At 56.7% G+C, this 25,975-nt stretch overlaps 10 protein-coding genes across 10 annotated transcripts; 4 read left to right on the top strand and 6 right to left on the bottom strand.

Annotated features, from left to right (window-relative positions):
• Window positions 1-1,157: 1,157 nt before the first annotated feature.
• TRAVEDRAFT_76241 (uncharacterized protein) lies at window positions 1,158-1,596 on the top strand (the record flags this gene model as incomplete). Its single annotated transcript, XM_008044959.1, has 2 exons — window positions 1,158-1,314; window positions 1,388-1,596. Coding segments are annotated over 2 exons (366 nt in total), but the record flags the coding sequence as incomplete, so codon positions are not given.
• A 2,401-nt stretch (window positions 1,597-3,997) lies between these two features.
• On the bottom strand, window positions 3,998-4,975 carry TRAVEDRAFT_132466 (uncharacterized protein; the record flags this gene model as incomplete). The annotated part of the gene is made up of 2 exons (XM_008044958.1): window positions 3,998-4,726; window positions 4,787-4,975. The coding sequence occupies 2 exons, from the start codon at window positions 4,973-4,975 to the stop codon at window positions 3,998-4,000; spliced, it is 918 nt and encodes a 305-aa protein (XP_008043149.1).
• Window positions 4,976-8,263: 3,288 nt separating this feature from the next.
• TRAVEDRAFT_173513 (uncharacterized protein) lies at window positions 8,264-8,985 on the bottom strand (the record flags this gene model as incomplete). The annotated part of the gene is made up of 4 exons (XM_008044957.1): window positions 8,264-8,470; window positions 8,532-8,621; window positions 8,682-8,761; window positions 8,813-8,985. The coding sequence occupies 4 exons, from the start codon at window positions 8,983-8,985 to the stop codon at window positions 8,421-8,423; spliced, it is 393 nt and encodes a 130-aa protein (XP_008043148.1). The 3' UTR covers window positions 8,264-8,420.
• A 1,450-nt stretch (window positions 8,986-10,435) lies between these two features.
• On the top strand, window positions 10,436-11,002 carry TRAVEDRAFT_52018 (uncharacterized protein; the record flags this gene model as incomplete). The annotated part of the gene is made up of 4 exons (XM_008044612.1): window positions 10,436-10,605; window positions 10,669-10,748; window positions 10,806-10,895; window positions 10,953-11,002. The coding sequence occupies 4 exons, from the start codon at window positions 10,436-10,438 to the stop codon at window positions 11,000-11,002; spliced, it is 390 nt and encodes a 129-aa protein (XP_008042803.1).
• Window positions 11,003-11,163: 161 nt separating this feature from the next.
• TRAVEDRAFT_52017 (Aldo/keto reductase) lies at window positions 11,164-13,085 on the bottom strand (the record flags this gene model as incomplete). The annotated part of the gene is made up of 12 exons (XM_008044611.1): window positions 11,164-11,215; window positions 11,360-11,426; window positions 11,495-11,625; window positions 11,686-11,733; window positions 11,838-12,033; window positions 12,119-12,133; window positions 12,199-12,274; window positions 12,344-12,538; window positions 12,634-12,708; window positions 12,777-12,813; window positions 12,869-12,992; window positions 13,064-13,085. 12 exons carry the CDS (start codon window positions 13,083-13,085, stop codon window positions 11,164-11,166), a joined length of 1,038 nt encoding a protein of 345 aa, XP_008042802.1.
• Window positions 13,086-14,830: 1,745 nt separating this feature from the next.
• Window positions 14,831-15,311, top strand: TRAVEDRAFT_85247 (uncharacterized protein; the record flags this gene model as incomplete). Its single annotated transcript, XM_008044956.1, has 2 exons — window positions 14,831-14,965; window positions 15,027-15,311. Coding segments are annotated over 2 exons (420 nt in total), but the record flags the coding sequence as incomplete, so codon positions are not given.
• A 1,323-nt stretch (window positions 15,312-16,634) lies between these two features.
• On the bottom strand, window positions 16,635-18,426 carry TRAVEDRAFT_31310 (oxidoreductase). Its single transcript, XM_008044446.1, has 11 exons — window positions 18,384-18,426; window positions 18,196-18,319; window positions 18,103-18,139; window positions 17,957-18,046; window positions 17,695-17,895; window positions 17,552-17,627; window positions 17,477-17,491; window positions 17,226-17,421; window positions 17,113-17,160; window positions 16,916-17,046; window positions 16,635-16,857 (listed from the first exon to the last, which is right to left on the bottom strand). Exons 1-11 carry the CDS (start codon window positions 18,403-18,405, stop codon window positions 16,772-16,774), a joined length of 1,026 nt encoding a protein of 341 aa, XP_008042637.1. The 5' UTR covers window positions 18,406-18,426; the 3' UTR covers window positions 16,635-16,771.
• Window positions 18,427-19,142: 716 nt separating this feature from the next.
• TRAVEDRAFT_31308 (uncharacterized protein) lies at window positions 19,143-21,009 on the bottom strand. Its single transcript, XM_008044445.1, has 5 exons — window positions 20,881-21,009; window positions 20,671-20,830; window positions 19,643-20,346; window positions 19,365-19,588; window positions 19,143-19,312 (listed from the first exon to the last, which is right to left on the bottom strand). Exons 2-5 carry the CDS (start codon window positions 20,788-20,790, stop codon window positions 19,239-19,241), a joined length of 1,122 nt encoding a protein of 373 aa, XP_008042636.1. The 5' UTR covers window positions 20,791-20,830; window positions 20,881-21,009; the 3' UTR covers window positions 19,143-19,238.
• Window positions 21,010-21,166: 157 nt separating this feature from the next.
• TRAVEDRAFT_74428 (uncharacterized protein) lies at window positions 21,167-22,950 on the top strand. Its single transcript, XM_008044955.1, has 4 exons — window positions 21,167-22,003; window positions 22,063-22,095; window positions 22,160-22,454; window positions 22,509-22,950. Exons 1-4 carry the CDS (start codon window positions 21,266-21,268, stop codon window positions 22,550-22,552), a joined length of 1,110 nt encoding a protein of 369 aa, XP_008043146.1. The 5' UTR covers window positions 21,167-21,265; the 3' UTR covers window positions 22,553-22,950.
• A 981-nt stretch (window positions 22,951-23,931) lies between these two features.
• On the bottom strand, window positions 23,932-24,358 carry TRAVEDRAFT_83878 (uncharacterized protein; the record flags this gene model as incomplete). Its single annotated transcript, XM_008044954.1, has 2 exons — window positions 23,932-24,159; window positions 24,230-24,358. Coding segments are annotated over 2 exons (357 nt in total), but the record flags the coding sequence as incomplete, so codon positions are not given.
• Between the last annotated feature and the right edge of the window lie 1,617 nt (window positions 24,359-25,975).

Genomic DNA, 25,975 nt, shown 5'->3' with positions numbered 1-25,975 from the left:
TCCTCAGCTAATCGACGCCGTTTTCGTACCACACGTTGAAGGGCCTGTTCCGACTGTCGTAACAGCCCGCATCAGGAATGACCTCAGGAACCAGGGGCCCTATATGGTAACAGGTGGTTGGATTGAGCGCTGGAGACTCCCCCCCAATATGCGGAGACGCTCTGTCTCCATCCGCGGCCATATGGAGCCTATGGAGGCGTTCCCACGGCATCCCCGCGCGACTCACCAACGACGCCCTCCCCGCTCACAATTAAAATCATTGCGGCCGGCCTACGGAAGGCCAGATCTATGAGCTCGTACGTCGAAGCAAGCGCGAGATGAGGTTTGTCGCAGGGATGGAGAACGTGTCTCCATATGGAGGCCCCTGGAGCGCTGGAGTCGGGCGTCTCCGTCTGGAGGATTTGGCTTTTCCTGATGCGCAGGAAAGGGCAGGAAGAAGATGGGTGAACTTTCCTGCGTCGTAGGCGCTATAAGCGCTCACGTTAGCTCTTTCAACTCCAGCTTCAACGCTTCAAGCTCCGACTGTATCGTCGTTCACCGGATACCCCAGCATATGGCAGCACTGGCAACATACAGCTTGACCATCTCCCTGGCTCCTGCTGCCTTCGGCCGCTTGAATCGCTGCTCTCTGGGACACTGGGGGCTGCGGACGTTGAAATTTTTGCTGGTACACTCAGGAGAGCATGGCCGTGGGCGATGTCTGTTGGGTCACGATAAGTATCGCACGCTGATATATTCCGCCGTATTCTTGTGGCCTTAAGGACCCCTACCAGGCTTCGACACCTGATATTTCTATCTTCAGCAGTTGTGATTCGCGAATACTGCACTGTAGCCTCGATACTGGGTCTTGCTACTGAAGGCTGAGGGCACTCACTTGGTACCTACGCAAGCAAGGACGGCTAACGTGGCAACCGGGCAGACCATAGCGTGAGGTCAAATATCGATCATGGCCTTGTGCCCCGATCGACAACACAAGTCGAGCACTACGTCTTTACCCTCGGGCCCTCCATTCGAGCAAACACGGCTCTTCCTGTTACTCCAAGCTTCTCCCCGCACCTGCTACCTGCCTAGGCGCTCATCACTCTACTTCCTGCGCTGTCCAGATGTCAAACGACTCGGATTCAGATAGGCTTCCGTTTGAGGAGTATAGGGTCTGGTTCAGTCCAAGCCCCGGCGCATACGCTGTAATCCGCCTCAATCCTATCGAGATGGTGCAGCATCTCGACGACAACGACGCACTGCAAGCGGCCATGGCGATGCAGACGAAGACATACCTCGTGTGTCTAGACATCGTGAGTAGCAATCCGACTCACCGTCTCGAGCCTGCGAGCCTTCCGTTCTGGCTAACTCAGACTGTATGTGCAGGAAATGGCGTGACCCTTCCCAGACAAGCCCTGGTACCGCTTCGAGGCGCGCCCCATCGGACCCCACCTGCCTCCTGCGAAAGAAGAGGAAGGGTACACTCCGGACATGTACATCCCCATATATCCCAACACGAATCACCCCACCGGCCGTGCGCCCATACGCCCGAGGAGACCGTTCCCTTACGCGAACTGCTACCACTGGATCGACAACACGATTCACATTCGCGTCCGAGCACGGCCGGAAGGGTTCGACGAAACCAATGCCGTCAAGATATCTGCTCGTACCGAGCTTCTGATAGGCAAACTGTTCATGGAAGACATCCTGCGTGCGAGGAAGACCGCCGCGCTGCAGGACTCGTTGCCGGCAGTGACACCCGGTCCCTCTGTCGTTCGAGGACGCGACCACGCCGATGTGGCTGCAAGAATGTTCCGCGGGCCGTCAATTCACTCTGGCCGTACTCCCGGATGGCGACGGCACGTCCATATCTTCTGAGTGGTCGAGATCCAGGGAGAGCGCCGATTTTGACGACTTCCTCGGCATGGATATCTTCGCTGGTCCCGACGAGGACCTCCTCGTTGACCTCTGGCCGGATATCGCCGCGACTCTCAAGGAGGAAGACATTGCGAGCCCTTTGGAGCTGCAGAAAGAAATCGAGGCGATACAAGGGTGCGTACGCCATATCAATATTTTGAGTTGATTCCGGGACGCATGCTGACCTTCAGAGCAGGATTATCCGGGACGCCCGTGTGCGAGCGTACGCGGCTCTGACCGCTCCAGCGACGCAGTCCGTGTCAAACACCACAACTACGAGCCCTCGCTCACAGTCGTCGTGTATCCGTAAGTTCCGCCGCTCGGAGCATACTTCCGTGATCTCTCATCTATCTATCAGGAAGCCGCATCATGCACGCTGCGCGGATGTGGCGGGAGTCACGGCTGCTCGTACAAGCCAGACGAGCGTTTTCACGCATCAAGGGTACCTTGCGTACACGTTTTGTTGGGTATGCGTGAGGCTGGCCCCCGCTACGATCATACAGAGTGTCTCCACCGGTGCGGTAGAGTGTAGAGCGGCTTCGGCGGGAAGAGTGGGCGCGATCTGAGATCAGAGCTGTTGTAGTCTCGGCCTTGTGCTGATTCCAAGATATTGCTATCGCATATCGCGTACAAGAGGTCGTCGGAGATAATTTGATGAAGAAGTCCGCCAGCGAAACAAAAGCGTCCAGGGCCATCGGTGAGTACTGAGTAGAGTCGTTCACAATTGCGAGACTGGGGCGCTTATATTGGCACGCGCGGACAAGCAGACGCGATAACATGGCAACGCGCTAAACGATAAGCTGCTGTCTTGTGTGACGTCGTCTTGTCCCGCAAAATACTCAATCCACACGCTATAACGGCATCAAATGCTCCAGGGCGGCTGACCGAAACTTCGCTCCTGTCGGACTTGCGCGCACTAGCGCGTCACTGCGCGATCTAGCGAGAGCGTTCACCGTCGCAATAAAAGCCTCGAAGATATCATGCGCGTAGATCCTTTCACCGGTCCTGACGAAGGCCTCCCTCTCGTTCCCCTCGTTGACTTCTGGTCGGACCTCGCCAACAATCTCAAAGAGTAAGATATTCCAAGCCCTCTGGAGCTGCACCGCGAGATTAAGACGATGCAGAGGTGAGTTGACAGGTTTCCACTTTCACATCCACGAATATCCTCGAACATAAGTATTCTGTACAGCATTATCCAGGAAGCGCGGATCCGAGCTTACGCAGCGTTGACGGCTCAAGTCTCGAATGAAGCCTCGGAACTTCCGTCAAGAAAAGTCCGCCTGACGCTCTTATGTAGGTGCCGCGCGATTTTAATTTGTGTATGCGTTTTGACCCTTTTGGAGTTACAGGTCGGCGCTGGGCTCGTCTTTTGACGATGTAGATGCTATGCATCCACTCGAAGGCTTGCCTCATACACCAGGTGCGGCGCCCGTATTCCTCATCTCGTCATGTGGCCGTGAGGTATCGCTCATGTCGCCTCCTCATCACAGCACTTCAAATTTCAAGTCGGAGTAAAATAGAGTGGCTGGTTGCTAGGACTCATGGTGTTTGATTTTGCTTGTCGTCGTAGCGCTACGTCTACTCTGGGCCGCGGCGGGCCTGGGCGCCTTGACAGACATCCGAGTCGAGCGGCGTGCGGAGAAGAGCATCCTAGGAAATGTGGTATATGTATTGTTTGTATAACCGCGGACTCAGACGCAACGCGCTTCGAACAGAAATCGAAAACAGTAGTAGAGATACACCAAGTTGGGACGCGAACCGCGCGTCCCCTCAAGGCCAAACCACGAGATACGGAAGACGGACGATACGTCTGACATGCAAAGCCAATGTTTTGCCCGGTGCGCATACCTTACGGAACAGCTTCGAAAGTCGAGCGAAGCGGCTTCGGCCTGTCAAAACATTTTAAGAACACGCAAGCAAGTCGAGTGGTACTATGCAGCTTACCTGGGGCTGTCGACCGCGGCGTCACGGAATCGAGCTCTTCGGCCACACCTGTATCCGATGCTTGAGCGGTCAACGCTGCATACGCTCGTATCCGGGCTTCCTGAACAATCCTGTTTGATTTGAAATGAGCTCGAGGTCGACGTGCTAAGCGCGGTACTCACCTCTGGACCTGCTCAATCTCGCGATGTAGCTCCAAAGGGCTCGCAATATCTTCTTCTTTGAGATTGTCGGCCAAGTCTGGCCAGAGGTCCACCAGAGGCACCAGGTCGAGGTCCTCATCTGGTCCGGTGAAGATATCCATATGCATGATATCTTCGACGCTGGTCATGGGTCCGCGTGTGCTCTCGTTCGATCTCGACCACCCAGAAGACATGGATGCAGCATCCACACTTCCCTCCTGAGGACATTGGGTAGATTCCTCAGGAAGCCCGTTTGGCTGCACATATATGTGTGGCGGAGATAGCGGATGGCCGTGAACATGGGCGGAAGACGAGCGTGGCTGATCATCAGAGAGTTCGGTCTCGTGAGCCTTCTGCGCGAGTTTCACGTTGTCCATCGCACGAAGGTAGTCTTTCCTGAACATGGATCCCATTAGGAGCTCGGTTTTCCCTGAGATGTTGACAGCGTTCGATTCGTCGAAACCCTCCGGACGCGCACGCACGCGAATACGAATTTTGGTGTTGATCCAGTGATAGCAGTTTCCGTATGGAAATGGTCGCTCAGGGTGCACGGGCTCGCGGCCGGTGGGGTGTTTGGAGTTGGGGAAGATAGGAATACACATATCAGGAGTATATCCCTCCGCCTTGCGCGAAGGAGGTAGATGTGGTCCAATAGGAAACGCCTCGAAGCGGTACCAGGGCTTGTCTGGAAAGGGAAGATCCAATTCCTGCCGAACACGCTCAACGATGTGCAAATCTCGCCAGGTGCAGACATTGTGATCACGTACCAGGTTCAGACAGATGAGATAAGATTTTGTCTTCATGAGCCTTACAGCCTCCAACGCATCGTCGTCTTCGAGATGTCGCACCATTTCGACGGCATTGATGCGGAGGACGAAGTAGGTACCCGGGCTCGGACTATACCATACGTTTGAGTCATCGGAGCCGACCTGAGATGCAGCGGCGCTGTCAAGCATCCTGCCGGCGGTAGGTGAGCGGCAACTCGTTAGGGTAGTAAAGGAGAGGTCTACGTTGAGCACGAGGGAGGATCAGCTTGCAACGATGAGGGGGCTCAGCGTGTAGCCAGTCGGGCGGATTCAAGACATAGTCGGTGCACAAAGCTACTGATGCGGTACAAAGCAACACGAAAGTGGTCGTTATTGTCCTGCTGGTTGCCATGTTTGTTACTGCTTGTCCGCGTGTATACATAGGCGCCCGTGTTCTGTGAGAGTGACACTGGTCCACGAGGCTCTAATCTGTGCTCTTGTCCTGCTGCTCGATGATTCTTGGGTTCTTTCGGACTACAACAACAACGCGTGCGAGTACAAAAGTCATTTTCTTCTCATCGTGGCTCCACGCTGTTGTCTTGCCGCCAGACTCACTGGGCTTTGTACCCATGATGGGTCTCTTCCTGAAGAGTAACCTTGCGAACCCAGCATCGCATCGCTGCTGTTGAGAAATCTGAGAGATACCGCAGGTGAGAGCACGGTATATAAGGCTTGACCGTGTGCAGGTACGTCATGAATAATTCCCCCCCCCCCACTATCCGCTTCTCAAGTCGTACCCCATGTCTTTTCCATGCACCCACTGCGTCACCCCCGACCGACTCGGTGAAGAGGAGCTTGACTCGTTCTATAGTGCAGGGGAGGTATTCTCTGTACGTGAATCAGTATTCACGCCCATAGAAGACCTCTTCTCTAGTCGTGCGATCTCTTCCCTCGCCGTCAATGAACGACATCGCTCCCAGGCGTCACTGGCTAGTCTTCGCACGCGACACGAGGCCACTCTCAAGTCACGTCCCTGCATCTTGCTACAGGACTTTGAAAATCCTCAGCTCGACCGTAGGAGAGCCTGGATCTGCTTGATGGCTACCTTCGAAGGAACACCAATGGCAGACCTCCCCCGTGTGTTCCACTACTTCTGCCACCCCGTATATCCCAACGCCCCGGAGGGCTGCGATAATGCCCATTTTCATTCTCTTCCAGAATGGGCTGATTCGTCGTGCTGGATCATCGCTTGGGCTATTCAGACAACACGGGCCCTCGAAACAAGATGGTTCACTGAAGATGAATGGAACAACTTGAAAAAGCGTCACGGAGGATACGAGGTGGTGGACGCAGCAACGGACAACGAGGAAGAGGGGGCGAGGCGGATCGGGGTGGCATTTGGCCTCCAGGCCACTCAGCAACTCAAGGATCGTTGTCAAGCGCTGAGAAAGTCCTGGCAGCGCCGGTGTCAACGCGATAAGGCATTCGCTCGCGAGTACGAGAGGGAATATCGAGTGAGTCACCTCCCACTATCACATCTCTTCATGTACTGGAGCTCATTGCGCGAGTCCAGGACTATCGAGAGAAAAGGAATGCGCAATCGTCACCGTCGGTGAGCACCGTTTCGAGCATGTACAATTATATTGCCATAACAACCCTGACAACCCTCCAATGCAGGTTCCGCGTGATACGGCGTCCATCTCTCCGTCTCGAATGATGCCTTCAAGCAGTGCCATACCGACGATCTTCGAGGAGCAGACCAATACAGAGTCTCGACGGCGGAGCGTTGCTGTCAGTGCTGTCACGGTCGATGGATGGTCTACCATATCCAAGGTGCGAAACTTCGCTTTTTTGGGATTTGTTCCATACGCTAAGCGAAACGATAGACGCAGAAAGGCAATTCAGTGCATAATCCACACGCTGTTCACGCCCGAGCGCATCAAAGCGCGGGCAAACCGAGTGCATCCTCGCATGTACCGGGAGGATCGCGTGTGGTACAGAAAGTTCGTCTACAGCCGCATGCGACATACTGCTCCCGACTGTATCTCTCCCTTCTTACAGAGTAACAAGAAGACATCAAGACAGTCGGCGGCAAGCACCATCGCCAGTCGCACGGGACCGATCCGTGAAGGACAGAACACGCTCGCCCGCTTCGCAAACCGATTCAGCGCACTGCGAAAGAAGTCCATTGGGGACGCGTAGTCGGCCCGATTCGGCCGCGGTATACCCAGTAGGTCTATCAGTGTGTCTCCACAACGCGGCGCATCTTGCCAACGCACCCAACGGATTTGCAGTGTCCCGAACGTCGAACGGCCCGAACCCGATGATGGCATGAGAACCGCCAGGGACATTGCATAGCTGGACTATACATCCCCTGAGGCGCGGTCGGTGCTCCTGCGGACATTGACACGGTCGCAGACGACCGCATGTGTGCTGCAGTACCTTTGTTATACGACTTGTCTCCGTTAGGCATGCGCTCGCATTCTAACCTCCTCACCGGATACCCCACATACATTGAAGCATTGATCTCCTTTCTCTTACCGCAATCTTATATACCTGATGCTGTTTCTACATGACACTCGGACACCTGCTTTTCCTGTATGCCTACTATACTACCGCGATTCCGGGCCTTCAGGTCGCAAGCCTTGCCAGTTCCAGCCACAACCCTGCTGGTTCGTGCGGCCGAGTCCGACACTGCAGGGTCAAAACTCTGGGAACATTTTGAGCGAGCATATTGGAAGTCAAGGAGAACCGCGCATCGGTCGCAATGCTCCAGGGATGAGTCGGCGACGACCGCGGCGAAGCAGCGGTAGTGCTCCTTCGTACAGACATAATTATACACGACGGACCAATGTAGCATGTGGCGCGAATGCAACCCTGCAAGTGATATGAAGCAATCACATGTTACCAGCGTCCTGCGTGATTGAGCCATACTGGAACGAGCGCGGCACGAGTGCTTCTCCACTGATACCTACAGCTGTGTAGGGAGGTCGAGACGATCCAGGGGCGAGCACCGGCGTGCAGCGCCCACCCCCAGTGTATGCTGATGTCGAGCGCAGGGCCATCCACCAGGGGCGCATGCGCGCGTATGCATGGGCCCGGACGCGCAGAGCTGTGGCCGGGTCGACAACGATGAAGACCACAAGTGAGCTCGAGCACCGTCCAAGCACGTGCGAGCGCATTCAAGCGGACTTGCCACCGTGGGCCAACTCGCGCAGACAGCACGCAACCCATTCCCCGCGCACGCTGCACGACGTATCCCGCACGGGGCGAACTCGAAGTGCGTCGCGCTCTCCATGTTTCCAGTCATGTATATATGTATACCCCTGTAATACGAACGCCGATGCGTATACCCCATGTGGTGCTCCGTCTCTGCATCGCCCGCGCCCTCTTCTTCCGCTCGGTCTCTGAGCGCAGATTCGGGTGTATTATATCCTAGTGCTGAGGGAGGGATCGCACACGCACACAACAAGCAACTGAAGCGTACTATACGTCGGAGAGGGTGTGAATACAGAAAGCGCGGTGTACAGTACGAATACAACATAGTCCAAGTCCGAATGACGTCCGTGATAAAAGAAGTCCATTAGTCCATTAGTGGTGATGTCCATAGCGGGGTTTCAGTCCAGTGGGTGGTGAGGCGCGTGCGTCGGTAGCCCTACTGCTTAATAGTGAACTGCTGGCCCCAATTCCCCGAGTCGCCCATCACTGTCGCACGCATACAATCAGCCTACTACTCAGTCCACACGAGCAGGAAAGAGGCACTCACGGACGACGCTGTAGTCGTCGCCCTCGAAGACCCAGGGGACGGTGACCTCGATGCGGCCGAGCAGGATGTCGAATCCGTCTGCGAGGATCACTGCGCATCGCGTATTCTGTCATTGGGTGGAGAGGGAGAGGAGGAGAGGAAGGGACATACGGGGTGTGGAGGTGACGCCCTTGCGGAGGTAGATGAGGCCGACCTTGTTGGTGATGTTGACCGGGGGCGACGACACGTCCCTGTATGCACGATCAGCAATATACCCTCGCGAGCGAGGAAATGGAGCGCACCAGGTGACGTTGTGCGTCTGCCCCTTGTACCACACCGTGCCCGCGTGTGGATACAGCACTGGAGGCGAGTACACGTCGCGCGTCTCGAGCGGTGCGGCGGTCGCAAGCTGGAGGAAGACGCCAAAGAAGGCCAGGACGAAGAGGAGGAGAGAGGCTGAGGTGCGCGAACTCATTGGTGGGTCGTGAAGTGTGTGGGTCGTAAGATGTGTGGGTGGAATGCAAGACAGAGATTTGCTGGAGAGCTTTGAGCCATATGATGAGCCATTCTATACCTGCACACGACAGAACAGAGTCCGCATAGTCCGCATAGTCCGACAGGCAGGCGGAGGGACGCCTCTCGTAGTCAACCTGTAGCAGTCACGAAGCCCGAGCTGGAAGCGCTCTCGCCAGCGCAGCTCGCATTCTGGACGCGTCGGCAAGGTCGCGGGGCACTGCAGCATAGAGGGACGGAAGAGGTATGTAGTGCGACGCGTGCGGGAAGAGGGATCGCGGCGTGGGACCGAGGGAGGCGGGGCGCTGTCGGTAACGCGGGCACGTGGCCGCGTCGGGGCGCGTCTCCGTTGGGCCGGCCGAGGCGCCGTCGGCCCTTGCTTCGTTCCCACCACGCTCTGTGCGGTGCCAGCTATCGAAGAGGCCACCCAGCTCAGTTGAGATGATACGGCTGCAGGTCTCGCCCCTTCGAACCTCCTCTTGCGATACTCGTCCCAGTGCGCACTCTTCTCCTGACTCTGGACGTTCACGGGTGTACACGCCATGCGCGTTCGGTTCCTGCGTCATCCTCGCGGGTATGCTCAGCCCACTGTATGCGCTCGTGCGCCTTCTCTGACATATCCTGCACAGTATACAGCGACTTGCACGCCGAAGCCGTCCAGCTCCGGCAATCTGCTCGACTCAATGACTCCGAGTCGCCACTCCATCGTCTCTTCGCCCTGGGCCTGGCGTACGAATGTCGATGAGCACTGCTGACCAGTAATGCATGCGCCTACTAGACAGGTCCAGCTGACGTCCCTCAGACTTGTGGCGCCATGATCCGGATTCGCGTCGGGTGTGCGATGCCCGTTGAGCCCACCGCAGGCTGTATACTGTCCAGACAGCGCGGGGAGCAGCAAGTACGTCAGACACGCATATGGTCGGGTCTAGGCAGAGGTGAGCTCGAATGTTTCCGGCCCAGGTACGAGACGGTCTTTAAGTTAGCGCAGCAGATCGTACGTATGTTACAAAGACGGACCGCCGAACGCGAGAGACGCGCATACAGCCACGTGCGCGTCACTTGTCCCCGTCCCCGCGGGAATCGATGGCCGGCGTGTTCGTTCGGAAATGCACCCTACGTACGAGGAGCAGGTACATTGCACGGCGTCGTACGCCGCTGGTCAGGCTCCGGGTCCGATCGAGAACCGTCCTCGAACGGTGCAAGGCGAGAGACGATCCAGTTTTGTGCATCTCTCGCTCTCTGCCTACGGCGCGGTACGCGCTCCGAATGCCACAGAACACTAGACCCGGTACGCTTCTGCCCCTACACAAGTGGTATAAAGGGAGCCCAAAGGCTGCTCAAGCTTCTCCAGCAGAGCATCCGCTTGCATTCCACCCACACATCTAACGACCCACATACTTCACGACCCAGTAATGAGCTCGCGCACCTCCTCCCTCCTCCTCTTCGTCCTCGCCTTCTTTGGCGTCTTCCTCCAGCTCGCGACCGCCGCGCCGCTCGAGACGCGCGACGTGTACGCGCCGCCCGTGCTGTACCCGCACGCGGGCACAGTCTGGTACAAGGGGCAGACGCACAACGTCACCTGGTGCGCCCCGTCTTCCTTTTGTGCCTTGTCGCAGTCCAGTGCTGACGCAATTCTTGTGCGTAGGGACGTGTCCTCGCCCCCGGTGAACATCACCAACAAGGTCGGCCTCATCTACCTCCGCAAGGGCGTCACCTCCACTCCCCGTACGTCCCTTCCTCTCCTCTCCCTTTCCACACACTAACAGGATACGCGATGCGCAGTGATCCTGGCAGACGGGTTCGACATCCTGCTCGGCCGCATCGAGGTCACCGTCCCCTGGGTGTTCGAGGGCGATGACTACAGCGTCGTCCGTGAGTGCCTTTTTCCCGTGAATCTGGCACGAAGCTGACTGTATGCGTGTGCGGCAGTGATGGGCGATTCTGGCAACTGGGGCCAGGAGTTCACCATCAAGCAGTAGGGTGTACGCACCCACTCTCCCCCTCGCGCGGTGTCGTTTTGCGCGTCATAGCGCGAGCGAGAACGGATTGCGGACACTGCGCCTCGGACATCATGACACACGGACATGCCTCTCCACGGACTTCATTCGGACTTCGATCTTTGTTGTATTCGTACTGTATATCACTCCACCGCCTCCTGTAGCGATTCTAGTGGCGTAATGCACCTCTTCGGACTGTCATACACACAACGCAGCCTCCAGCAACACAAATACAACATCGCGCAGCCGGCAACGACCCCACCAACACACAGCATACCTCATCTCGTCCGACGCCACTCCTTGACCACATCGCGCACGCCCCGTCCCCACCCCGCTCACCTCATCGGCGCATACGGCTCCTCCAAATACCGCACCTCCTCCGCACTCAGCGTCACCTCCAGCGCGCCTACACACCCAACCGCGCATCAGCGCCTCAATTCCACTCCCCGTGCGTAAAACGCGCAGGGAACTTACCGAGGAGCTCCGCGAGGGACGCGAGGCTGGTCGTGCCGACGATGGGCGCAGCGACGCCGGGCTTCGCGAGCACCCACGCGAGCGCGATTTGCGCCATCTTCACGCCTTTCTGAGCTGCGAGCTCTTCCACGCTGTGAACGAAGGGAGAAGAGAGTGTTAGCGGGGCAGAGGGGAGGGGGCGAGGGGCGCACCGGTCGACGATCTGCGCGTTCGCGGGCGTCTTGTATCCGCGAAGGGACCTATGCAGTACACGCTCGCGTCAGCACGCAGTTTGTGCTCGATCTCGACCAAAGACGTGGCGCAAAGAGCGCACGGGAGGATAGAGGACGGAGGGTGGACGCACGGATCACTGTCCCCGCGCGCAGACGACGCGGCGTTCGGCCGCGCGAGCAGCCCGCGCGCGAGCGGCGCCCACGGGATCGAGCCGACGCCGAGCATCTGCAGCGCGGGGAGCAGCTCGCGCTCGTCCTCGCGGTAGAGGAGCGCGTAGTGGTTCTGCATCGAGATGAACGGCGTGAGGTGGTGCGTGAGCGCGTAGTCTGTCGTGTGCCAATGCGGAGGTGTGAGTGGGATTGTGGGGAAAGGGGAGAGGGAGATGGAAGGGGGGCGAAGGGCGGGGCGTACTCTGCATCTGGATGACTGGGACGAGAGAGGGCTGTGAGCATGAAATGGGTGCGGGGACTAGGGGAGGGCGGGAGACGCACATTGGTAGGCGAAGCAGGAGCTCATGCCGATATACCGCGCGTACCCCGCCTTCACCACATCGTGTATCGCCTGCATCTGCATTCACCACGGCACGTCAGCCTATTCATCCCCCATTCATCCCCAAGCCAGCCCGCGCGTACATACGGTCTCCGCGATCGGCGTCTCCGCATCAAACCGGTGGCACTGCAGCACGTCCACATACTCCATCTGCAGGCGCGCTAGGCTCGCCTTGACCGAGTCGAAGATGTGCTTGCGGCTCAGCCCTTTCCGGTTAACAATCCTGCTGTCTGCGGCGGTGCCGTTGGGCGTGCTGTATTCGGCGGCGACCGGGAAGAACACCTGAAGGGGTAGGCGCAGGGGCCGGTTGAGTCAGGGATGGGAAAGAGAGGGGGCGAGAGGGAAAGAAGAGGGGGGCGTGCCTTGGTCATAATGACGAGCTCTTCGCGCGGGAGGTTGAGCTGTTTGATTGCGCGGCCGAGTACGACCTCCGAGAACCCGTTCGAGTATACCTGGAGTACAACGCGCAGTCAGAATGAGTATCAGCAACGATGTTCACAGATTATCATGGGCGACCCACGTTTGCAGTGTCGAACGTCGTTATCCCGTGCTCGTATCTGGGAGAAAACGGACCATGAGCGATTACCCGTAAATTTGCACGAAGAGACGCACGCGAACTTGATGTGCTCGACGCCCGCCTCCTCGCCGAGCACCCAGCTCTGCCAGCCGGGGTCGCCGTACGACATGCAGCCCAAGATGAGCCTAGACACCTTCAGGCCCGAGTTGCCGAGACGCACTAGAAAGGATCCGTGTCAGAAGCGCGCTTCTACTCGTCTACTCTCGACTAAAGGTGCGGGCGGTGCTCACCGTACTCCATCTTCGGTGCCATCGCGTTAGTAGGTTTGGGCTTGGGAGAAGAGGGGATCGGACGCTGCTTGGCGCGAGACGGGCGTCGGCCACAGGCCTTATCGCGGGGATACCGTGGCGCATGACAAAGCGACTCGGTGGAGAGCTGTGGATCTGTGATCGCACGCCCGACAAGGGCGGACAGTGACTCGACTTGCAGCTGCGCGTGGTTGCGAGTGAGTGGGTACTTGATCAACGCAACATAGGACCCGTGCCTCTCCACCAAAGGTCTGTCCATCCCGCCGCCAAATTTCGGCCTCAAACAAGCAAACTTTTGGCCCTCAAACAAGCCAAATCGGACGAGGGTTGTCACGTAAGTCACGAAGTAACGTGATGTTACCAAGCGTGACTTTCCATATTTGGTTATGTTAGAGCTCAGAGAACATACGCTAGATCGTCTGTAAATCGTCTCGTCGCCACGAAAGCGAGAGAAATGAACGCGCCGCTCTCTGGAAGTGTTTGCATGAGAAATTCATATCAGCAAAGCTACGAAATAAGCACCCGCTAACACACTTGCCTTCGCCACCTTCGCCGCTTGGCCGGAATCCGGATCGGTAAAGAAATATTGTTCCGCAACCCTGCGTGAATCCACGGCACAAAGTCTCGTAATATATTGCTGATGATGGTGGTAGTCTAGAGGCACAACATGCAACAGCATTTGGCCGAAATATCTCGACTGGGTCTCAAGAGGGCCTCAAACATGCAACGCATGGACAAGGCTTTCGGCGTCTAGCGGGCGCCTATTCCCAATTTGGTAGCTCGAACAAGCAAAGTGGACAAGGATAATTACCATATATGGAAGGTCCAACAAGCAAACTTTGGACAAACCTTTGGTGGAGAGGCACGGGTCCTCGCAACATGCGCACAAACGGCCCTGCGGCCCGCTGGGCCGACACAGCCAGACTGCGAGGCTGAGGATGCTCGCAGAACGCCGCGGCGGGCGCATGTGCACCGGCATCTCTTGTCCCTTGCTTTGATGTCGTATGCAATGCAGCTGCGTGCGAACCGACGTGTACGTCGCAAAGCCATGTGAGAGATCTGCTAGTAGCAACGCTGCAGTTTAGTACAGCTCGAACTATCTCTCCATGCCTATTCAGGTGCGTCGCGCTCATACATCTGCGAGCGGATAACACGCAAGAGATGTGGACGAGGCGCGTTAATGCATCGCTCCAATTACGCAGCTTCTGGTGACTGAACGCGCTGCTGTGAAAGATTCGTAGCCATTTAGCGTATGAAGAAAAGCATACTGGGACAAGCCCTCACTAAAAAGAGGGCAAGGAACCCCTTCTATTGTTGTTTTCCATGGACGCCCGGGCCGTTCTCCAGCTGTGCTCCTCGTTTCTGCGCCCGAACCGTCCGAAAGCTAAGTACACGAGGGGAGGAAACATGACAGTTGCTAATAAGTACGCGTCAGCAGTTTGAGCGCTAAGACACACACACGCACCAACAGTGGTCAACATAGCAACCGCCGCGCGCGGCACGAACAAAAAGATGGCGTTCTTCCTCTTACTTACTTTTGTGCGTCCATCGCGACCATGCTGGTTCAAAGTCATCTCCCGTGCTTATATTGGACTAAGCGCGCCGTATTTCCCTTCGCTTTCCCACACACTTCCCACCCTGATCGACCCAAGATTCTCATTCAGTGGCACACTCGCGACGGCGGCAGTCGTGATTGTCTGCATGGCCGACGACACCTCAGAGCTTCAGGTCGAAGAGTACGGCGTATGGTTCAGCCCAAGTCCTGGTGCATATGCGGCAATACGTATCAATCCAGTCGAAATGGTGCGACATCTACAAGACGACAAAGCCTTGCGCGCGGCTAGCGCGATGCAAAAGAAAACATACCTCGTATGTCTCGAGCTGGTGAGTTGCAGCCTGACACGTCTCGCAAAAAACATATATTCACCCTACTGCCTATGATTAGGAAATGGATCTACCATTCCCCGACAAGCCTTGGTACCGTTTCCGCGCACTTCCCATAGGCCCTCATCTTCTTCCGCCCAACGAAGCGAAGGGATACACTTCCGATATGTGTATTCCTATCTTTCCGAACATGAGCCACCCCACTGGTCGTGCCCCTTTGCCATCGGAGCGGCCTTTTCCGTATGGGAACTGCTACCACTGGATTGACGAATCCGTCGTCATCCGCGTACGTGCTCGGCCCGAGGGTTTCGACGAAACGAACGCAATCAAAATCCCTGCGCGAGACGAGGTCCTCATGAGTGTCGCGTGGGGAGAGGATTACAAGCGCGCGAGAGCGATCCGCGCATCTCGAAGCCCACCGGAAGCTACCGTTCACCCCGAAATCTCCCTCGATGACTGCGACACTCGAAACACCCACCCCGCTCCCCTCTCAGCGCCCAACTGTGAAGACGAAGCAAGTGGTAATCTTGAAGTGACTTCCAGCGAGCCACGCAACGTGCACCCAGCGGAGCTAGCAGATAGCTCGCTAGAGCACAACAATGATGCGGCGTCTATCTCCTCTGCGTCGTCTCGATCCATTCGAAGCGAACAAGGTCCCTCGGACAGCGTTGGATATATCATCCGTATGGATATCTTCACTGGTCCTGACGCCGACCTGGATCTCGTCCCTCTCGTCGACCTATGGCCAGATATTGCCAATACGCTTAAGGAAGAAGACATCCCCAGTCCTCTAGAGCTTTACGAGGAGATCAAGACGATACAGGGGTGAGTGTCATACCCCCAGCGCCTGCCTATGCTGTCACCAGATGTCCCTAATGTCGATGACAGCATCATCCAGGAAGCACGCGTCCGTGCGTACGCTGCGTTGACCGCGCCGGCCGTGAACTCAAACGACCTCAAAGAGTCAGATTCTCACTCGACGCGAACGCGGTCACTCCCCTTTCGTGAGTAGAACTACATCCGCCGAACGTACGTATACCTGACTTGTCTGGCGGCGGCAGGCCGACGTTTGAGGCGGGTTTCGACGCTGTGTCGCAAGCTCTACACACGGGTCACACCGCTTGCTGCTCACGTCAAGCACATGTCATGCTTCCCCTGGCCCTGAGGAGCCGACCTTAAGTGGACATATACTCACATTTCCTGCCAGAGGGGGCCGACCGAGCCTGGAAATCCGCGCTTTCACTCCCGGCGGGTACGCGCGGGGCGCGAGGGCTTCGACGAGAGGCACGCCGTGGCGCTCTCGGTGTCGGATGCGGAAATGCTGATCGCGAAGACCTTTCACTGCGACTCTGGGCGTGGGGCGGAGAGCGCGATGGCGGCCTGAGCCTTCCACAGGAGGCGAACGCGACACCTCTTCGTGCGTTGTGCCCCACGAGGCGGAGCACGGGCTTACCGTTGGCGGGCAGCAGAGATGCCGTGTACGTAACCTCTGGATAGTCAAGAGTTCGCAGCGTGCGGACACTCGACGACTTGATGCCGAACCTCTCCATCAAACGGCTTGCTTCAAGAGTCGGACGTGGCATGCGCATCGTGCCACTGTGAAGGCACATAGGGAGATACAGAACTCAGGCGCCTTGCGGCCACATCATGACGCGCGGAATATATATACCACTTCCCAGATCGTCCTCGCTTCCTGTAAGGGCTTTTCCAATTCTACTGTACAATACAGGGTATTCAGAGATACAACACAGCACACAGTTTTACGAAGTGTCTCGCATGAAAGTGTTCCTGCGCTATCACACACATTCAAAAAGCCCCAATGACGACCATCGGCTTGTACGGCTCCTCCAGATACTTGACCTCTTCCTCAGACAGCTTGACATCCAAGGCGCCTAGAACACCGCGTCAGCCCTGTCGTGATACGCCTGACGAATACACGAGCGCGCTTACCGATGAGCTCCTCAAGGTTGGAGGTGCTTGTCGTGCCGATGATGGGCGCGGACACACCGGGCTTCGCGAACATCCACGCGAGCGCGACCTGCGCCATCTTCACGCCCTTCTTCTTCGCGAGCTCTTCCACGCTGTTACGCAGCCAGGACGCGGTCAGCAGGCACATTGGTCGTTCAGCAGTGCAGTCAAGTACGCACCGGTCGACGACCTGCAGGTTGCCCTCAGTCTTGTATCTGGCCATGCCCCTATTCGTGGGAGAGTGAGAAACAAGGGCGGTTGCAAGCATCGAGGGACGGGAGAGTGCACGTACTGATCGGTGTCGCCCCGCTTGGACGAGGCGGCGTTCGGCCGGCAGAGGAGGCCGCGCGCAAGGGGCGACCACGGGATCGAGCCGACGCCGAACATCTTGAGCGTCGGGAACATCTCGCGCTCCTCCTCGCGGTACAAGAGCGAGTAGTGGTTCTGCATCGAGATGAAGGGCGTCAGGTTGTGCGTGATCGCGTAGTCTGCTAAACTGTTAGGTCTAGAGTCCTGCTTGTGGTAGCACGTGGAGTGGCGTACTCTGCATCTGGATGACTGGAACGAAGAACAGTTGTGAGAGGGTGTTGGGCGGGCTGGTAGACTCTAAAAACGTACATTGATAGGCATAGCAGGAGCTCATGCCGATGTAGCGAACGTATCCCGCCTTCACGACATCGTGCAGAGCTTGCATCTACAAAAGTCTCGTAATCAGTAACGCGCGCGCCGTCGGGTCACCGCGTCGAACCATCGGCGCTTACCGTCTCCTCAATCGGCGTAGTGTAGTCGAAGCGATGGCACTGGAGGACATCGATGTACTCGAGCTGCAAGCGCTTCAAGCTCGCTTTCACAGAGTCGAAGATGTGCTTGCGGTTCAGCCCCTTCTGGTTGATGATGCTGTCTGACGCCCCAGGGCTGAAGACCGTGTTGACGCCATATTCAGGCCCTACCGGGAAGTAGACCTGCCATGGAGGACGCTGTCTGTCAAACGATGGACGCGGTCGTGATGGTCGATGTGCTCGCCTTGGTCAGGATAACGAGCTCCTCGCGGGGGAGGTTGAGCTTCTTGATCGCATTTCCGAGGATGACCTCCGAGAGACCATTCGAGTACACCTGGGGCAGAACACGGAATCAGCATGATCAGACATGACAATAAACACATCACTCACGTTTGCTGTATCGAACGTAGTAATACCATGCTCGTATCTGTAAAATACACATAAATAGGGTGTGGTGGTAGGATGAAGAATATATAGACGTACGCAAACTTGATGTGCTTGATGCCCTCCTCCTCGCCCAAAAGCCAGTCCTGCCAACCGGGGTCGCCATACGACATGCAGCCCAAGATGATCTTCGACACTTTCAAGCCCGAGTTCCCGAGACGAACTAGAGATAAGTAAGATTAGTAGAGAATCACTCCGTGCGAGTACCGCATACAGTGCGCACTCACCATACTCCATCTTGGGTGCCATATCTGTAGATTGCGATATCGTGGTGCTGCTTGGAGGGGATAGGAAACGTTCTGTGAGTGCAATCGCTCGAGAGCAGGCCTTATATACCCAGCCAAAGGGGCACTTTGAGAGATATGCTCGATCGCGGGGATAGCACATAGCACATCGACGTCCGGAAATAGATGACGATCCCATGCTCATTGCTAACTTCGACTCGCCATTCCTCGGGCTTCTCGTGGCCAGGCGTAGCGCGGCACAACTACTTACACCGCAGGCAGCTCCGATATGGTGGGGCGCGCACCGCCTGCAGTGCACGAAACGGATACCAATGCTAGTCACTGCATGCAGTGTCGGACAGCAAAGTTGCTCATGTCGATGTGCGATACCATGGGCTCTCACATTGTAGCCCAGAGTGAACTTCGCGACGAGCTCGAGCACAACCTGGCGCAACACTTCTGAAAAACGTTCATGCATGGCCAGATTGCAACAGTTTCGGAGAGGTCGCACATTAAGCGCTGTTCGTGTTGTTGTAGCCTGTAGCATTGGTCAGCCATGTTGATCTAGGGAGTCGGACATCCAGCGATGCTCACCTGTCAGAACTTACTCAACCTCCGCCGCGCGTCGCTAGACCGTATGGAGTGGGATCCTGGCTATACTCTGAAACAGCCCATATATGATCCACTATGACCAAGCAAGAGTCTCCTACCGGGACCGGATATGACGGCATAATCGTCGAGGTGTGCTCGCAGCTGACCTGAGAGCTTAGAGACTGAGAATGGCGTCGCTACATAGTACACTATAGTACAACTGGGTATACAAACATGGAGTCATACCAAGAAAACTGGAAATCCGGATCAATGCATGTATATGTCTCGCCGGTGTGTGTTCGGACTTGTGCTGAGTGACCCATCGTACGACGAGCATGCTGCTTCAATGAACATCAGCAATCTACTCGCAGGAGTCTTCATAACGTCGCTCACATGTGGGCCTATCGAAGATCTTCGATGGTATTGACCATGGATGTGCTAAAGAGGCAGGCGGAGGCACTTCCTCGTCGTCATCTTCGACGACGCCGTTCGTGTACACCTCCTGATCCCCCTCGTCCTCGTCCGCGCACATGTCGTCTTCAAAGCCCAAGCCCAGTGTGCCGTTCCGTCGCGGGAAGGGTACCTCCGGATGCCGTGAGCGTGCATCCTGGACAATCCTGTGCGGTTAGAGTCAGCGGGGTATATATGTTGCGAAGAAGAGTGGGTCATACCTTGCGACCGCGTCCAACTCCTTGTCTAGGTCCGACGGGCTCGGAATATCGCCCTCTGACAGATGTTTGTCGAGGTCGAACCACAAGTCGACCAGCGGCAGCGTCTCCTCGCCGTCGTCGTCGTGATGCACGAGGTTGAGGATGTCCAGTTGCATAAGGCTCTCCGCAAACTGCGCTCCCCAAGCGTTCTCAGGGCAGGGATCATCGTCATCGTCAGCATCAGGAGAATGAATTCCGTTGGCGCCCGCGAAGTCCATGTCCACGTCGCCCGAGGTGGCGGAGAGACGGGAGTCCTGCGAGGATGGCGAATACGCCCGTGCCGCTCGCCGCGTCGCCAACTCCTCCGCCTCCTTGGCATCTAGATAGTCGTCTATCCGGTTGCCGTCATCCCCAAGAAGCCGAGCCATCCGGATATGCTCCATCGTGCTTACTTTCACCGCCCTGCGATCATCGTACTTCTTCTCCGGATGGCGGCGGACGCGCACCGTCAACTCGCTATCCGCCCAGTGATAGCAGTTGGGGAACGGAAAGGGTGCCGATGTGCGGATAGGGGCACGGCCGTTGGGATGGTCCTCGTTCGGAAAGATCGGGATCGACATGTCGGGAGTGATTCCGCGCTTTGGATCCTTGGGCGGGAGCGCAGTGGCGATGGGGCTGACATGGAAACGGAACCACTGGCTAGTCGGGAAGGGGAGGTCCATCGCCTGCGGATAGGATTTATGGTGAGAACGGCTGATGTACGTATGGACGACTGAGCTGAACGAGAGGCTGCCACGTGAATGGGGAAATGATCCATTCCAACGCCGCAGCAGATACTGCACAGTTTCGACGTCGTCTGTGAAGGTAGCGATACGCTCATGGTTGATACGTATGCGTAAAAGTTGAGAAGTCCGAACTCGCCATGAGAATCATATGTGAGACCCCTGGCTATGCCCATTCGGACCACACAAATTTCGGCACATACACTCAGAATCGCAGTACGCAGTCCAAATGGTGCGGTAGTTTCACCTGCAGAAGATAGGACTTACGTGGTCGAGGTACATGAGGTACTTCTTCGCATGCATCGCCTCTGCCTCCTCGGTAGCGAAGGGATCGTCAAAGTGTTCGACCATGGCGACCGGGTCGATGCGGATGACCGCATACTGCATGGATCCTGGACACATACGCTCCATGAGGCAGATGTTGCGACTATGAGAATGTGAGCGTCTAAGCCGCGAGATGGCGCAGGTGTGGCAGACCTCTACGATGACTCCACGGGTCTACTGTGGTAGGTGTTGAACAATGCTTCAAAGCACGTCAACAGAGACGGAGGCACTCGAAGACACGCTCAAATCTACCAGAGTGGAGCGGAAGTAGCGCAGAGCGTGGTGGTGGGAGGCAAGTTGCAAGATGAGGCTGTGGCGATGCTCCTATTGCAACGGGATACAGGTGTTTGTTCGTATTTGTACGCTAAAGCTTCCTTTGGCGCCCGCATCCTGGGTTCGCACGTCTCACGGTGGTGCTGCGGTAGCACGGTGGGCTGCAGCGACAGAACGCGCCTTCGAGTCTCCTCGGGCCCACAAGGTTTGCTTCAGCTGCTTGCCATAACTATCAACGTTCCTGTCTCCACCCACCGATCCGCACATGTCTTCATCTACCTTGCAACCCCAGCATGCTGCGTCCGACGTCGCCGCGGACTCGGACGCCATCACTGGCAGTGACCCGCTAGCACCGCAGTTCGACTCCACGGACTGCCCGAGATGCCACGCACCCAACAGCAACGAATATCACCCTGAGAATACTGACGAGCGCAGTGCGGGGGACATATGGGTCATTGAAGAGACCCCAACCACCGTCGTACGTCGTGCAACACGTCCTGGTCGCTCTCTGCACCGCGGTCCCCGCAAACATGAAGGCGGTGGCCGGCCTGCCGTCATCCTCAAGGCGCGCGCGCGCAGGCCTCCCAATGGCGCACAGAGAATCCGGAGCACGGCGATGTGCAGTATATGTCTCCTGGCGACCTTCGGTCACGAGGGAGACATCGCCAAACTCTCTCGAATCCTCCAGTTCTTCTGTCTCCCCGTCTATCCACACCATGTCCTCTCTGAATGCTCGCGACACCCCCCGCACGTACACACGAGCCCAGAGTGGTGCGAACACAACGCATGGCTCATCGCGTTCGCCTTTGACTCAAGCGCGGCGATCAGCGGTCGATGGAAGAATCGTGGCACGCAGTCTCGTTCGCCCTCTCAGTCTTCATACCGGCTGGATGATGAGGCGCTCGGCGCACTGTTAGACGTTTGTGAGCAGAAGCGAGCGGAATGGGACGCGCTTATGGGTCAAGACCCCGGACTTGCCCAGAAGTGGTTTCAGGAGTATCAGGTTCGATCATCCGCATCTCAATGCGAAGTCAGACGTATACTCAAATCGCCGTTATGCAGGAGGATAACGCGAGGATCGGAAGGGAACGAAGTGTGAGTTTTCTCTTTAGAGACAACATGCCACAAGCGCCATCAGGGATGTTCACGCGGAACACAGGCATCGCGGGCCAGTAGCACATCCGCCTCCGGTCTGCGCAGAGGTGCAGTGCGAGACGACAACACGTCGACAATCCCGGAAGTCCCGCCCGTACCTGCGCTCCCCGAAGGCCCCGCACCCTCTGCCTCTGCCTCTGTTTCTGCCTCTGCGGGGGACCCTGCACCCCACTCTCCCGCCAGCTCCACCTCGGAGGGTCCCGTCACGCTCGAGCCCGCACATGGGCTACCGAATGCGATCCCCAGGCTGGACCCGGGTCCGTCTATGGAGGACGTAGGGACTATCGCCGGGCTTGGAAGTACGCAACCTGGCGCGATTGGGTATTTTCTTGCTGACATTCTCGATTTGGCAGACTCGGCGCAGCCCGCCGGTATCGCGCCGGTGTCCGCGGCGTAGATGGATGGGCGCGGACGGATGTACTACCATGGAAGGTGTGGGCTCGCAATTTTGGAGAACGGCCGCCGGCGTGCATCGTTCGAACCAATTTTTCGGGGGTGGATGGCATGCGCAGCGCGCTATGCCTCGGGCGATGTTGCGAAAGACCCATGTTGCGGGTGATTGGTGGATTGTTATGTACAATTATTATTTGTATCGCACTTCTTACGCTCGACGATACAGTCGGGCGAAGCGACGGCGGACGGCGGACGAAGGCAGACGGCTTGCGATGACATGCGTCTAGGTACATGCGAAAGTCGATGGGAGATGATGTGCAAATGTGATATACATGAGATAGCGAATAGCATGCATGTGGATAGCGAAAACGACAGCAGGCGCACGAAAGCCATATCGTGGCTTCGGAGTACGGGGCAAGCGTGCATGGTCATGGCCAATAAGGAATATACGGAAGAGCGACGACGCGAGACGCGCGCCGCCAGCCACTCCGCAGACGGCGGACGGCATTCCGGATGTGCAGTACGTCCGCCATCTGCCGCGCGTGCTGCTGAATGCGCTGACGCGAGCTGTGGAGGAATGTATTTTTAGGCGTTACTGCGGTAGCTGGACCGGTCAGGACAGCAAGTATGTGTAGCAAGGGGGGTCACTCACCTGCTTGCGAGGCTTCACGCCGTTCATCTTGGAATGATGCGATCTGCAACCCTTCCTTATCAAATCCTACGTCTACTTTGGACAGGGCACGCAGGACCGCGTCATGTAGGTTCACTTCATCGATGGCGGGACTGACATCTTCCCGAGAAGGATGACTGTCAAGAGGGGGAAGAGAACGGCGGAACGCGCGTTCCTGTGCTGCCTTGATGATCCTGTACACACGCCTCCTGATTAGATAGCCTGTGTAAGTATCTGTGAGATAGAGAAGCAACACACCACACTATCGCATCCCGCTCCTTCCAAAAATCGACAGGACTGGATATGTCCTCCTCCGTGAGGTGGTCTGTGAGGTCGAAACAGAAGTCCACGAGCGGGAAGTAGACAGCATCCTCTTTGAAGCCGAATGGGTCAAAAGGGGCCATAGCGACAAACGAGTTGATGCTTGGCGCTCGTATACTGGAAGGCGCATGCAAAGAGGCGCCACAGTTCGAGCACTCACACGCAGATTGACCATCAGGAACACAAGAACGGGTGCTCTCGGCCGGTGAGCCACGTCGACTCTCGAATCCTTCTTGTATATTCGAGCGGCGTCGTGTTGCCTCTGCCTCCTCCCGCTCCTCCACGATGTCGTCGGCGCGATCCAAATCTTCGTCTAGCATATCCTGCAGATCGACTCGGGCTCCAGGGGAAAGGGAGACGGCGCGGGCTTCGTTGAATTCGACGCCGGAACGAATCCGCACATTTGTATGCGATTCGACCCAGTAATAGCAATTCGAGAATGGAAAGGACGGCTCTGTGGGAAGCGACGGGCGGTTCGTGGGGTGGTTGGTGTTTGGGGCGATGGGGATGCACATCTCGGCAGAAATAGCCCTCTCCGGGTCCTCTGGGCGAAGTGTGGTCGCGATAGGCAAGACATTGTATCCATACCACGGTCGTTGAGGCCACGGAAGCTCTATGGTCTAGTACACCATGTCATTCCACAACACTCAGTCTAAGAAGAAATGCAATTTGCAAATTATTGCCACTCACATCACGAAGATACCCGATGTACCTCTTTGTCTGGATCGCCTTAGCGGGTGCCAACGCGTCCTCGTCCTCCAGGTGCTCCACCATCGCGACGGGGTCGATCTGCATTACGCCAAAGCGACCTGGCAGCGGGAAAAAAGTTCTCAATCGCCATTGCCGACGACGTGAGGAGTGTCACTAGAACTTGAAGTAATTTGGATAGGAATGATAAGGAATGAGAGGGGCCCGACGGCGTAGTGGAAAGTAGCGGTCGAGAGCAACTTCGAGTCCAGAGGAGATGCGCTTCGGAGCGTTGAAATCACGTGGCATATTTGCTCCTATTTGTTCGTGTGGGCACCTCTGACATACCGTGGGCATTGCGCAGGGCGCTGCCTAGCGTTGCCGGCTGGCCCAGGCTTCATTGGACTTCACACCATTCAGAGAACATTGAACTCTCCCGTCATATGCCTCGCTCTGCCATCGATAACGCGATATTCCCCTTCCCGTCATTGGCTGCTGCTCTCCTCGACTGGGACTCGTCGAGTATATACTTATCGCCCTCAACGACAATGCCATCATGGCCTGAGATCCCTCCTCCCTCACTAAGTCGTCACCCAGCATGCGCTTCCCACAATGCTTATACCGGCCTGCCTCAGACGAGTACATACCTGCAGAAACCACACGGAAATTTGCCGCGGGGGACATCTGCAAGGTCGCTGAGTCGATCAAGGTCCCTTTCCTCCAGATTTTCGAGGAGACTCGGCGAAGATTGACACAGAGGAAGAGTGGCCCTTAGAACGCCAGTGCAGGAGGCACAAGCGCAGCGAGCGGCCCTAGGTCGGAGGCGGGGAGAGCAGCGGGGTCAGTGACAACGTGGTCTCCGACGAGTTCGCGGCGCACCAGTGCCGCTTCGGAGGCCCTTCGATCGCTCAACAGACGTGAGTCGGCGGCCTATCACAGACCATGCCTCCTCGTAGGAGGTCACCGTCCCCACAGGGGATTTGCGGAAGTGTTTCTATTGGGATCGTTTCGCGACATACCCATGGAGAAGATGCCAACGGTCGTCCAGTGCTTCTCTGTCGCGATCTTCCCAAACCTTGGCATGAACAACACCAATCCAGATGACCACATGCATGCGTTCCCCGAGTGGCCGCAGAACAAGATGGCGTGGCTCGTCGCTCGTATTGTGAGGACCAAAAGGGATATCGATGGCAGATGGTACCACACGAACGGCACTGGATCTCCCAAAGACCGCCGATGCAGCAAGCTAGACAAATCGCAAAGGGAGAAGTTGTACATCATAGTGGAGGCTCGGGTAACACAGTGGAGAAAGATATGCAAGAATCTCGAGATCCTCGATAAGTAGTACGAGCAGGAATTCCTCGTGAGTGTTTATTGTATAGCATAAGGGAAGCGATGCTCACCATCGTGTTTCAACTATGCCAGGGGACCGAATGGGGACTGGGTGAGGGCTGGAACGATGTCGTAGTGAGTGATGCTTTCGTGTCTTGGGCGATCTAAATCAACGAGCATTCAACTTTCTCATGGACCGATCCTCAGCCTGAGGATACTTCACCTATTTCTGCCGATTTTCCGCCGCCTTCGTCCCCCACTTCTCAAGAAAGTTCTGCCCAGTTTGCATAACGTGCCTCGGTAAGTGACGCGTGAACCGTTTTGCTTTGCCGAGCGTGACTTGATACATCGTCGCAGACACCTATGACGCACTACAAGGAGTTCGTGACTGCATGTTGGCCCGTCGTGAACGGGGTA

The sequence above is a fragment of the Trametes versicolor genome (genome assembly GCF_000271585.1).
Source record: "Trametes versicolor FP-101664 SS1 unplaced genomic scaffold TRAVEscaffold_11, whole genome shotgun sequence".
NCBI classification, from domain to species: Eukaryota; Fungi; Basidiomycota; class Agaricomycetes; order Polyporales; family Polyporaceae; genus Trametes; species Trametes versicolor.
This window is presented reverse-complemented; position numbering and strand designations above follow the sequence as displayed.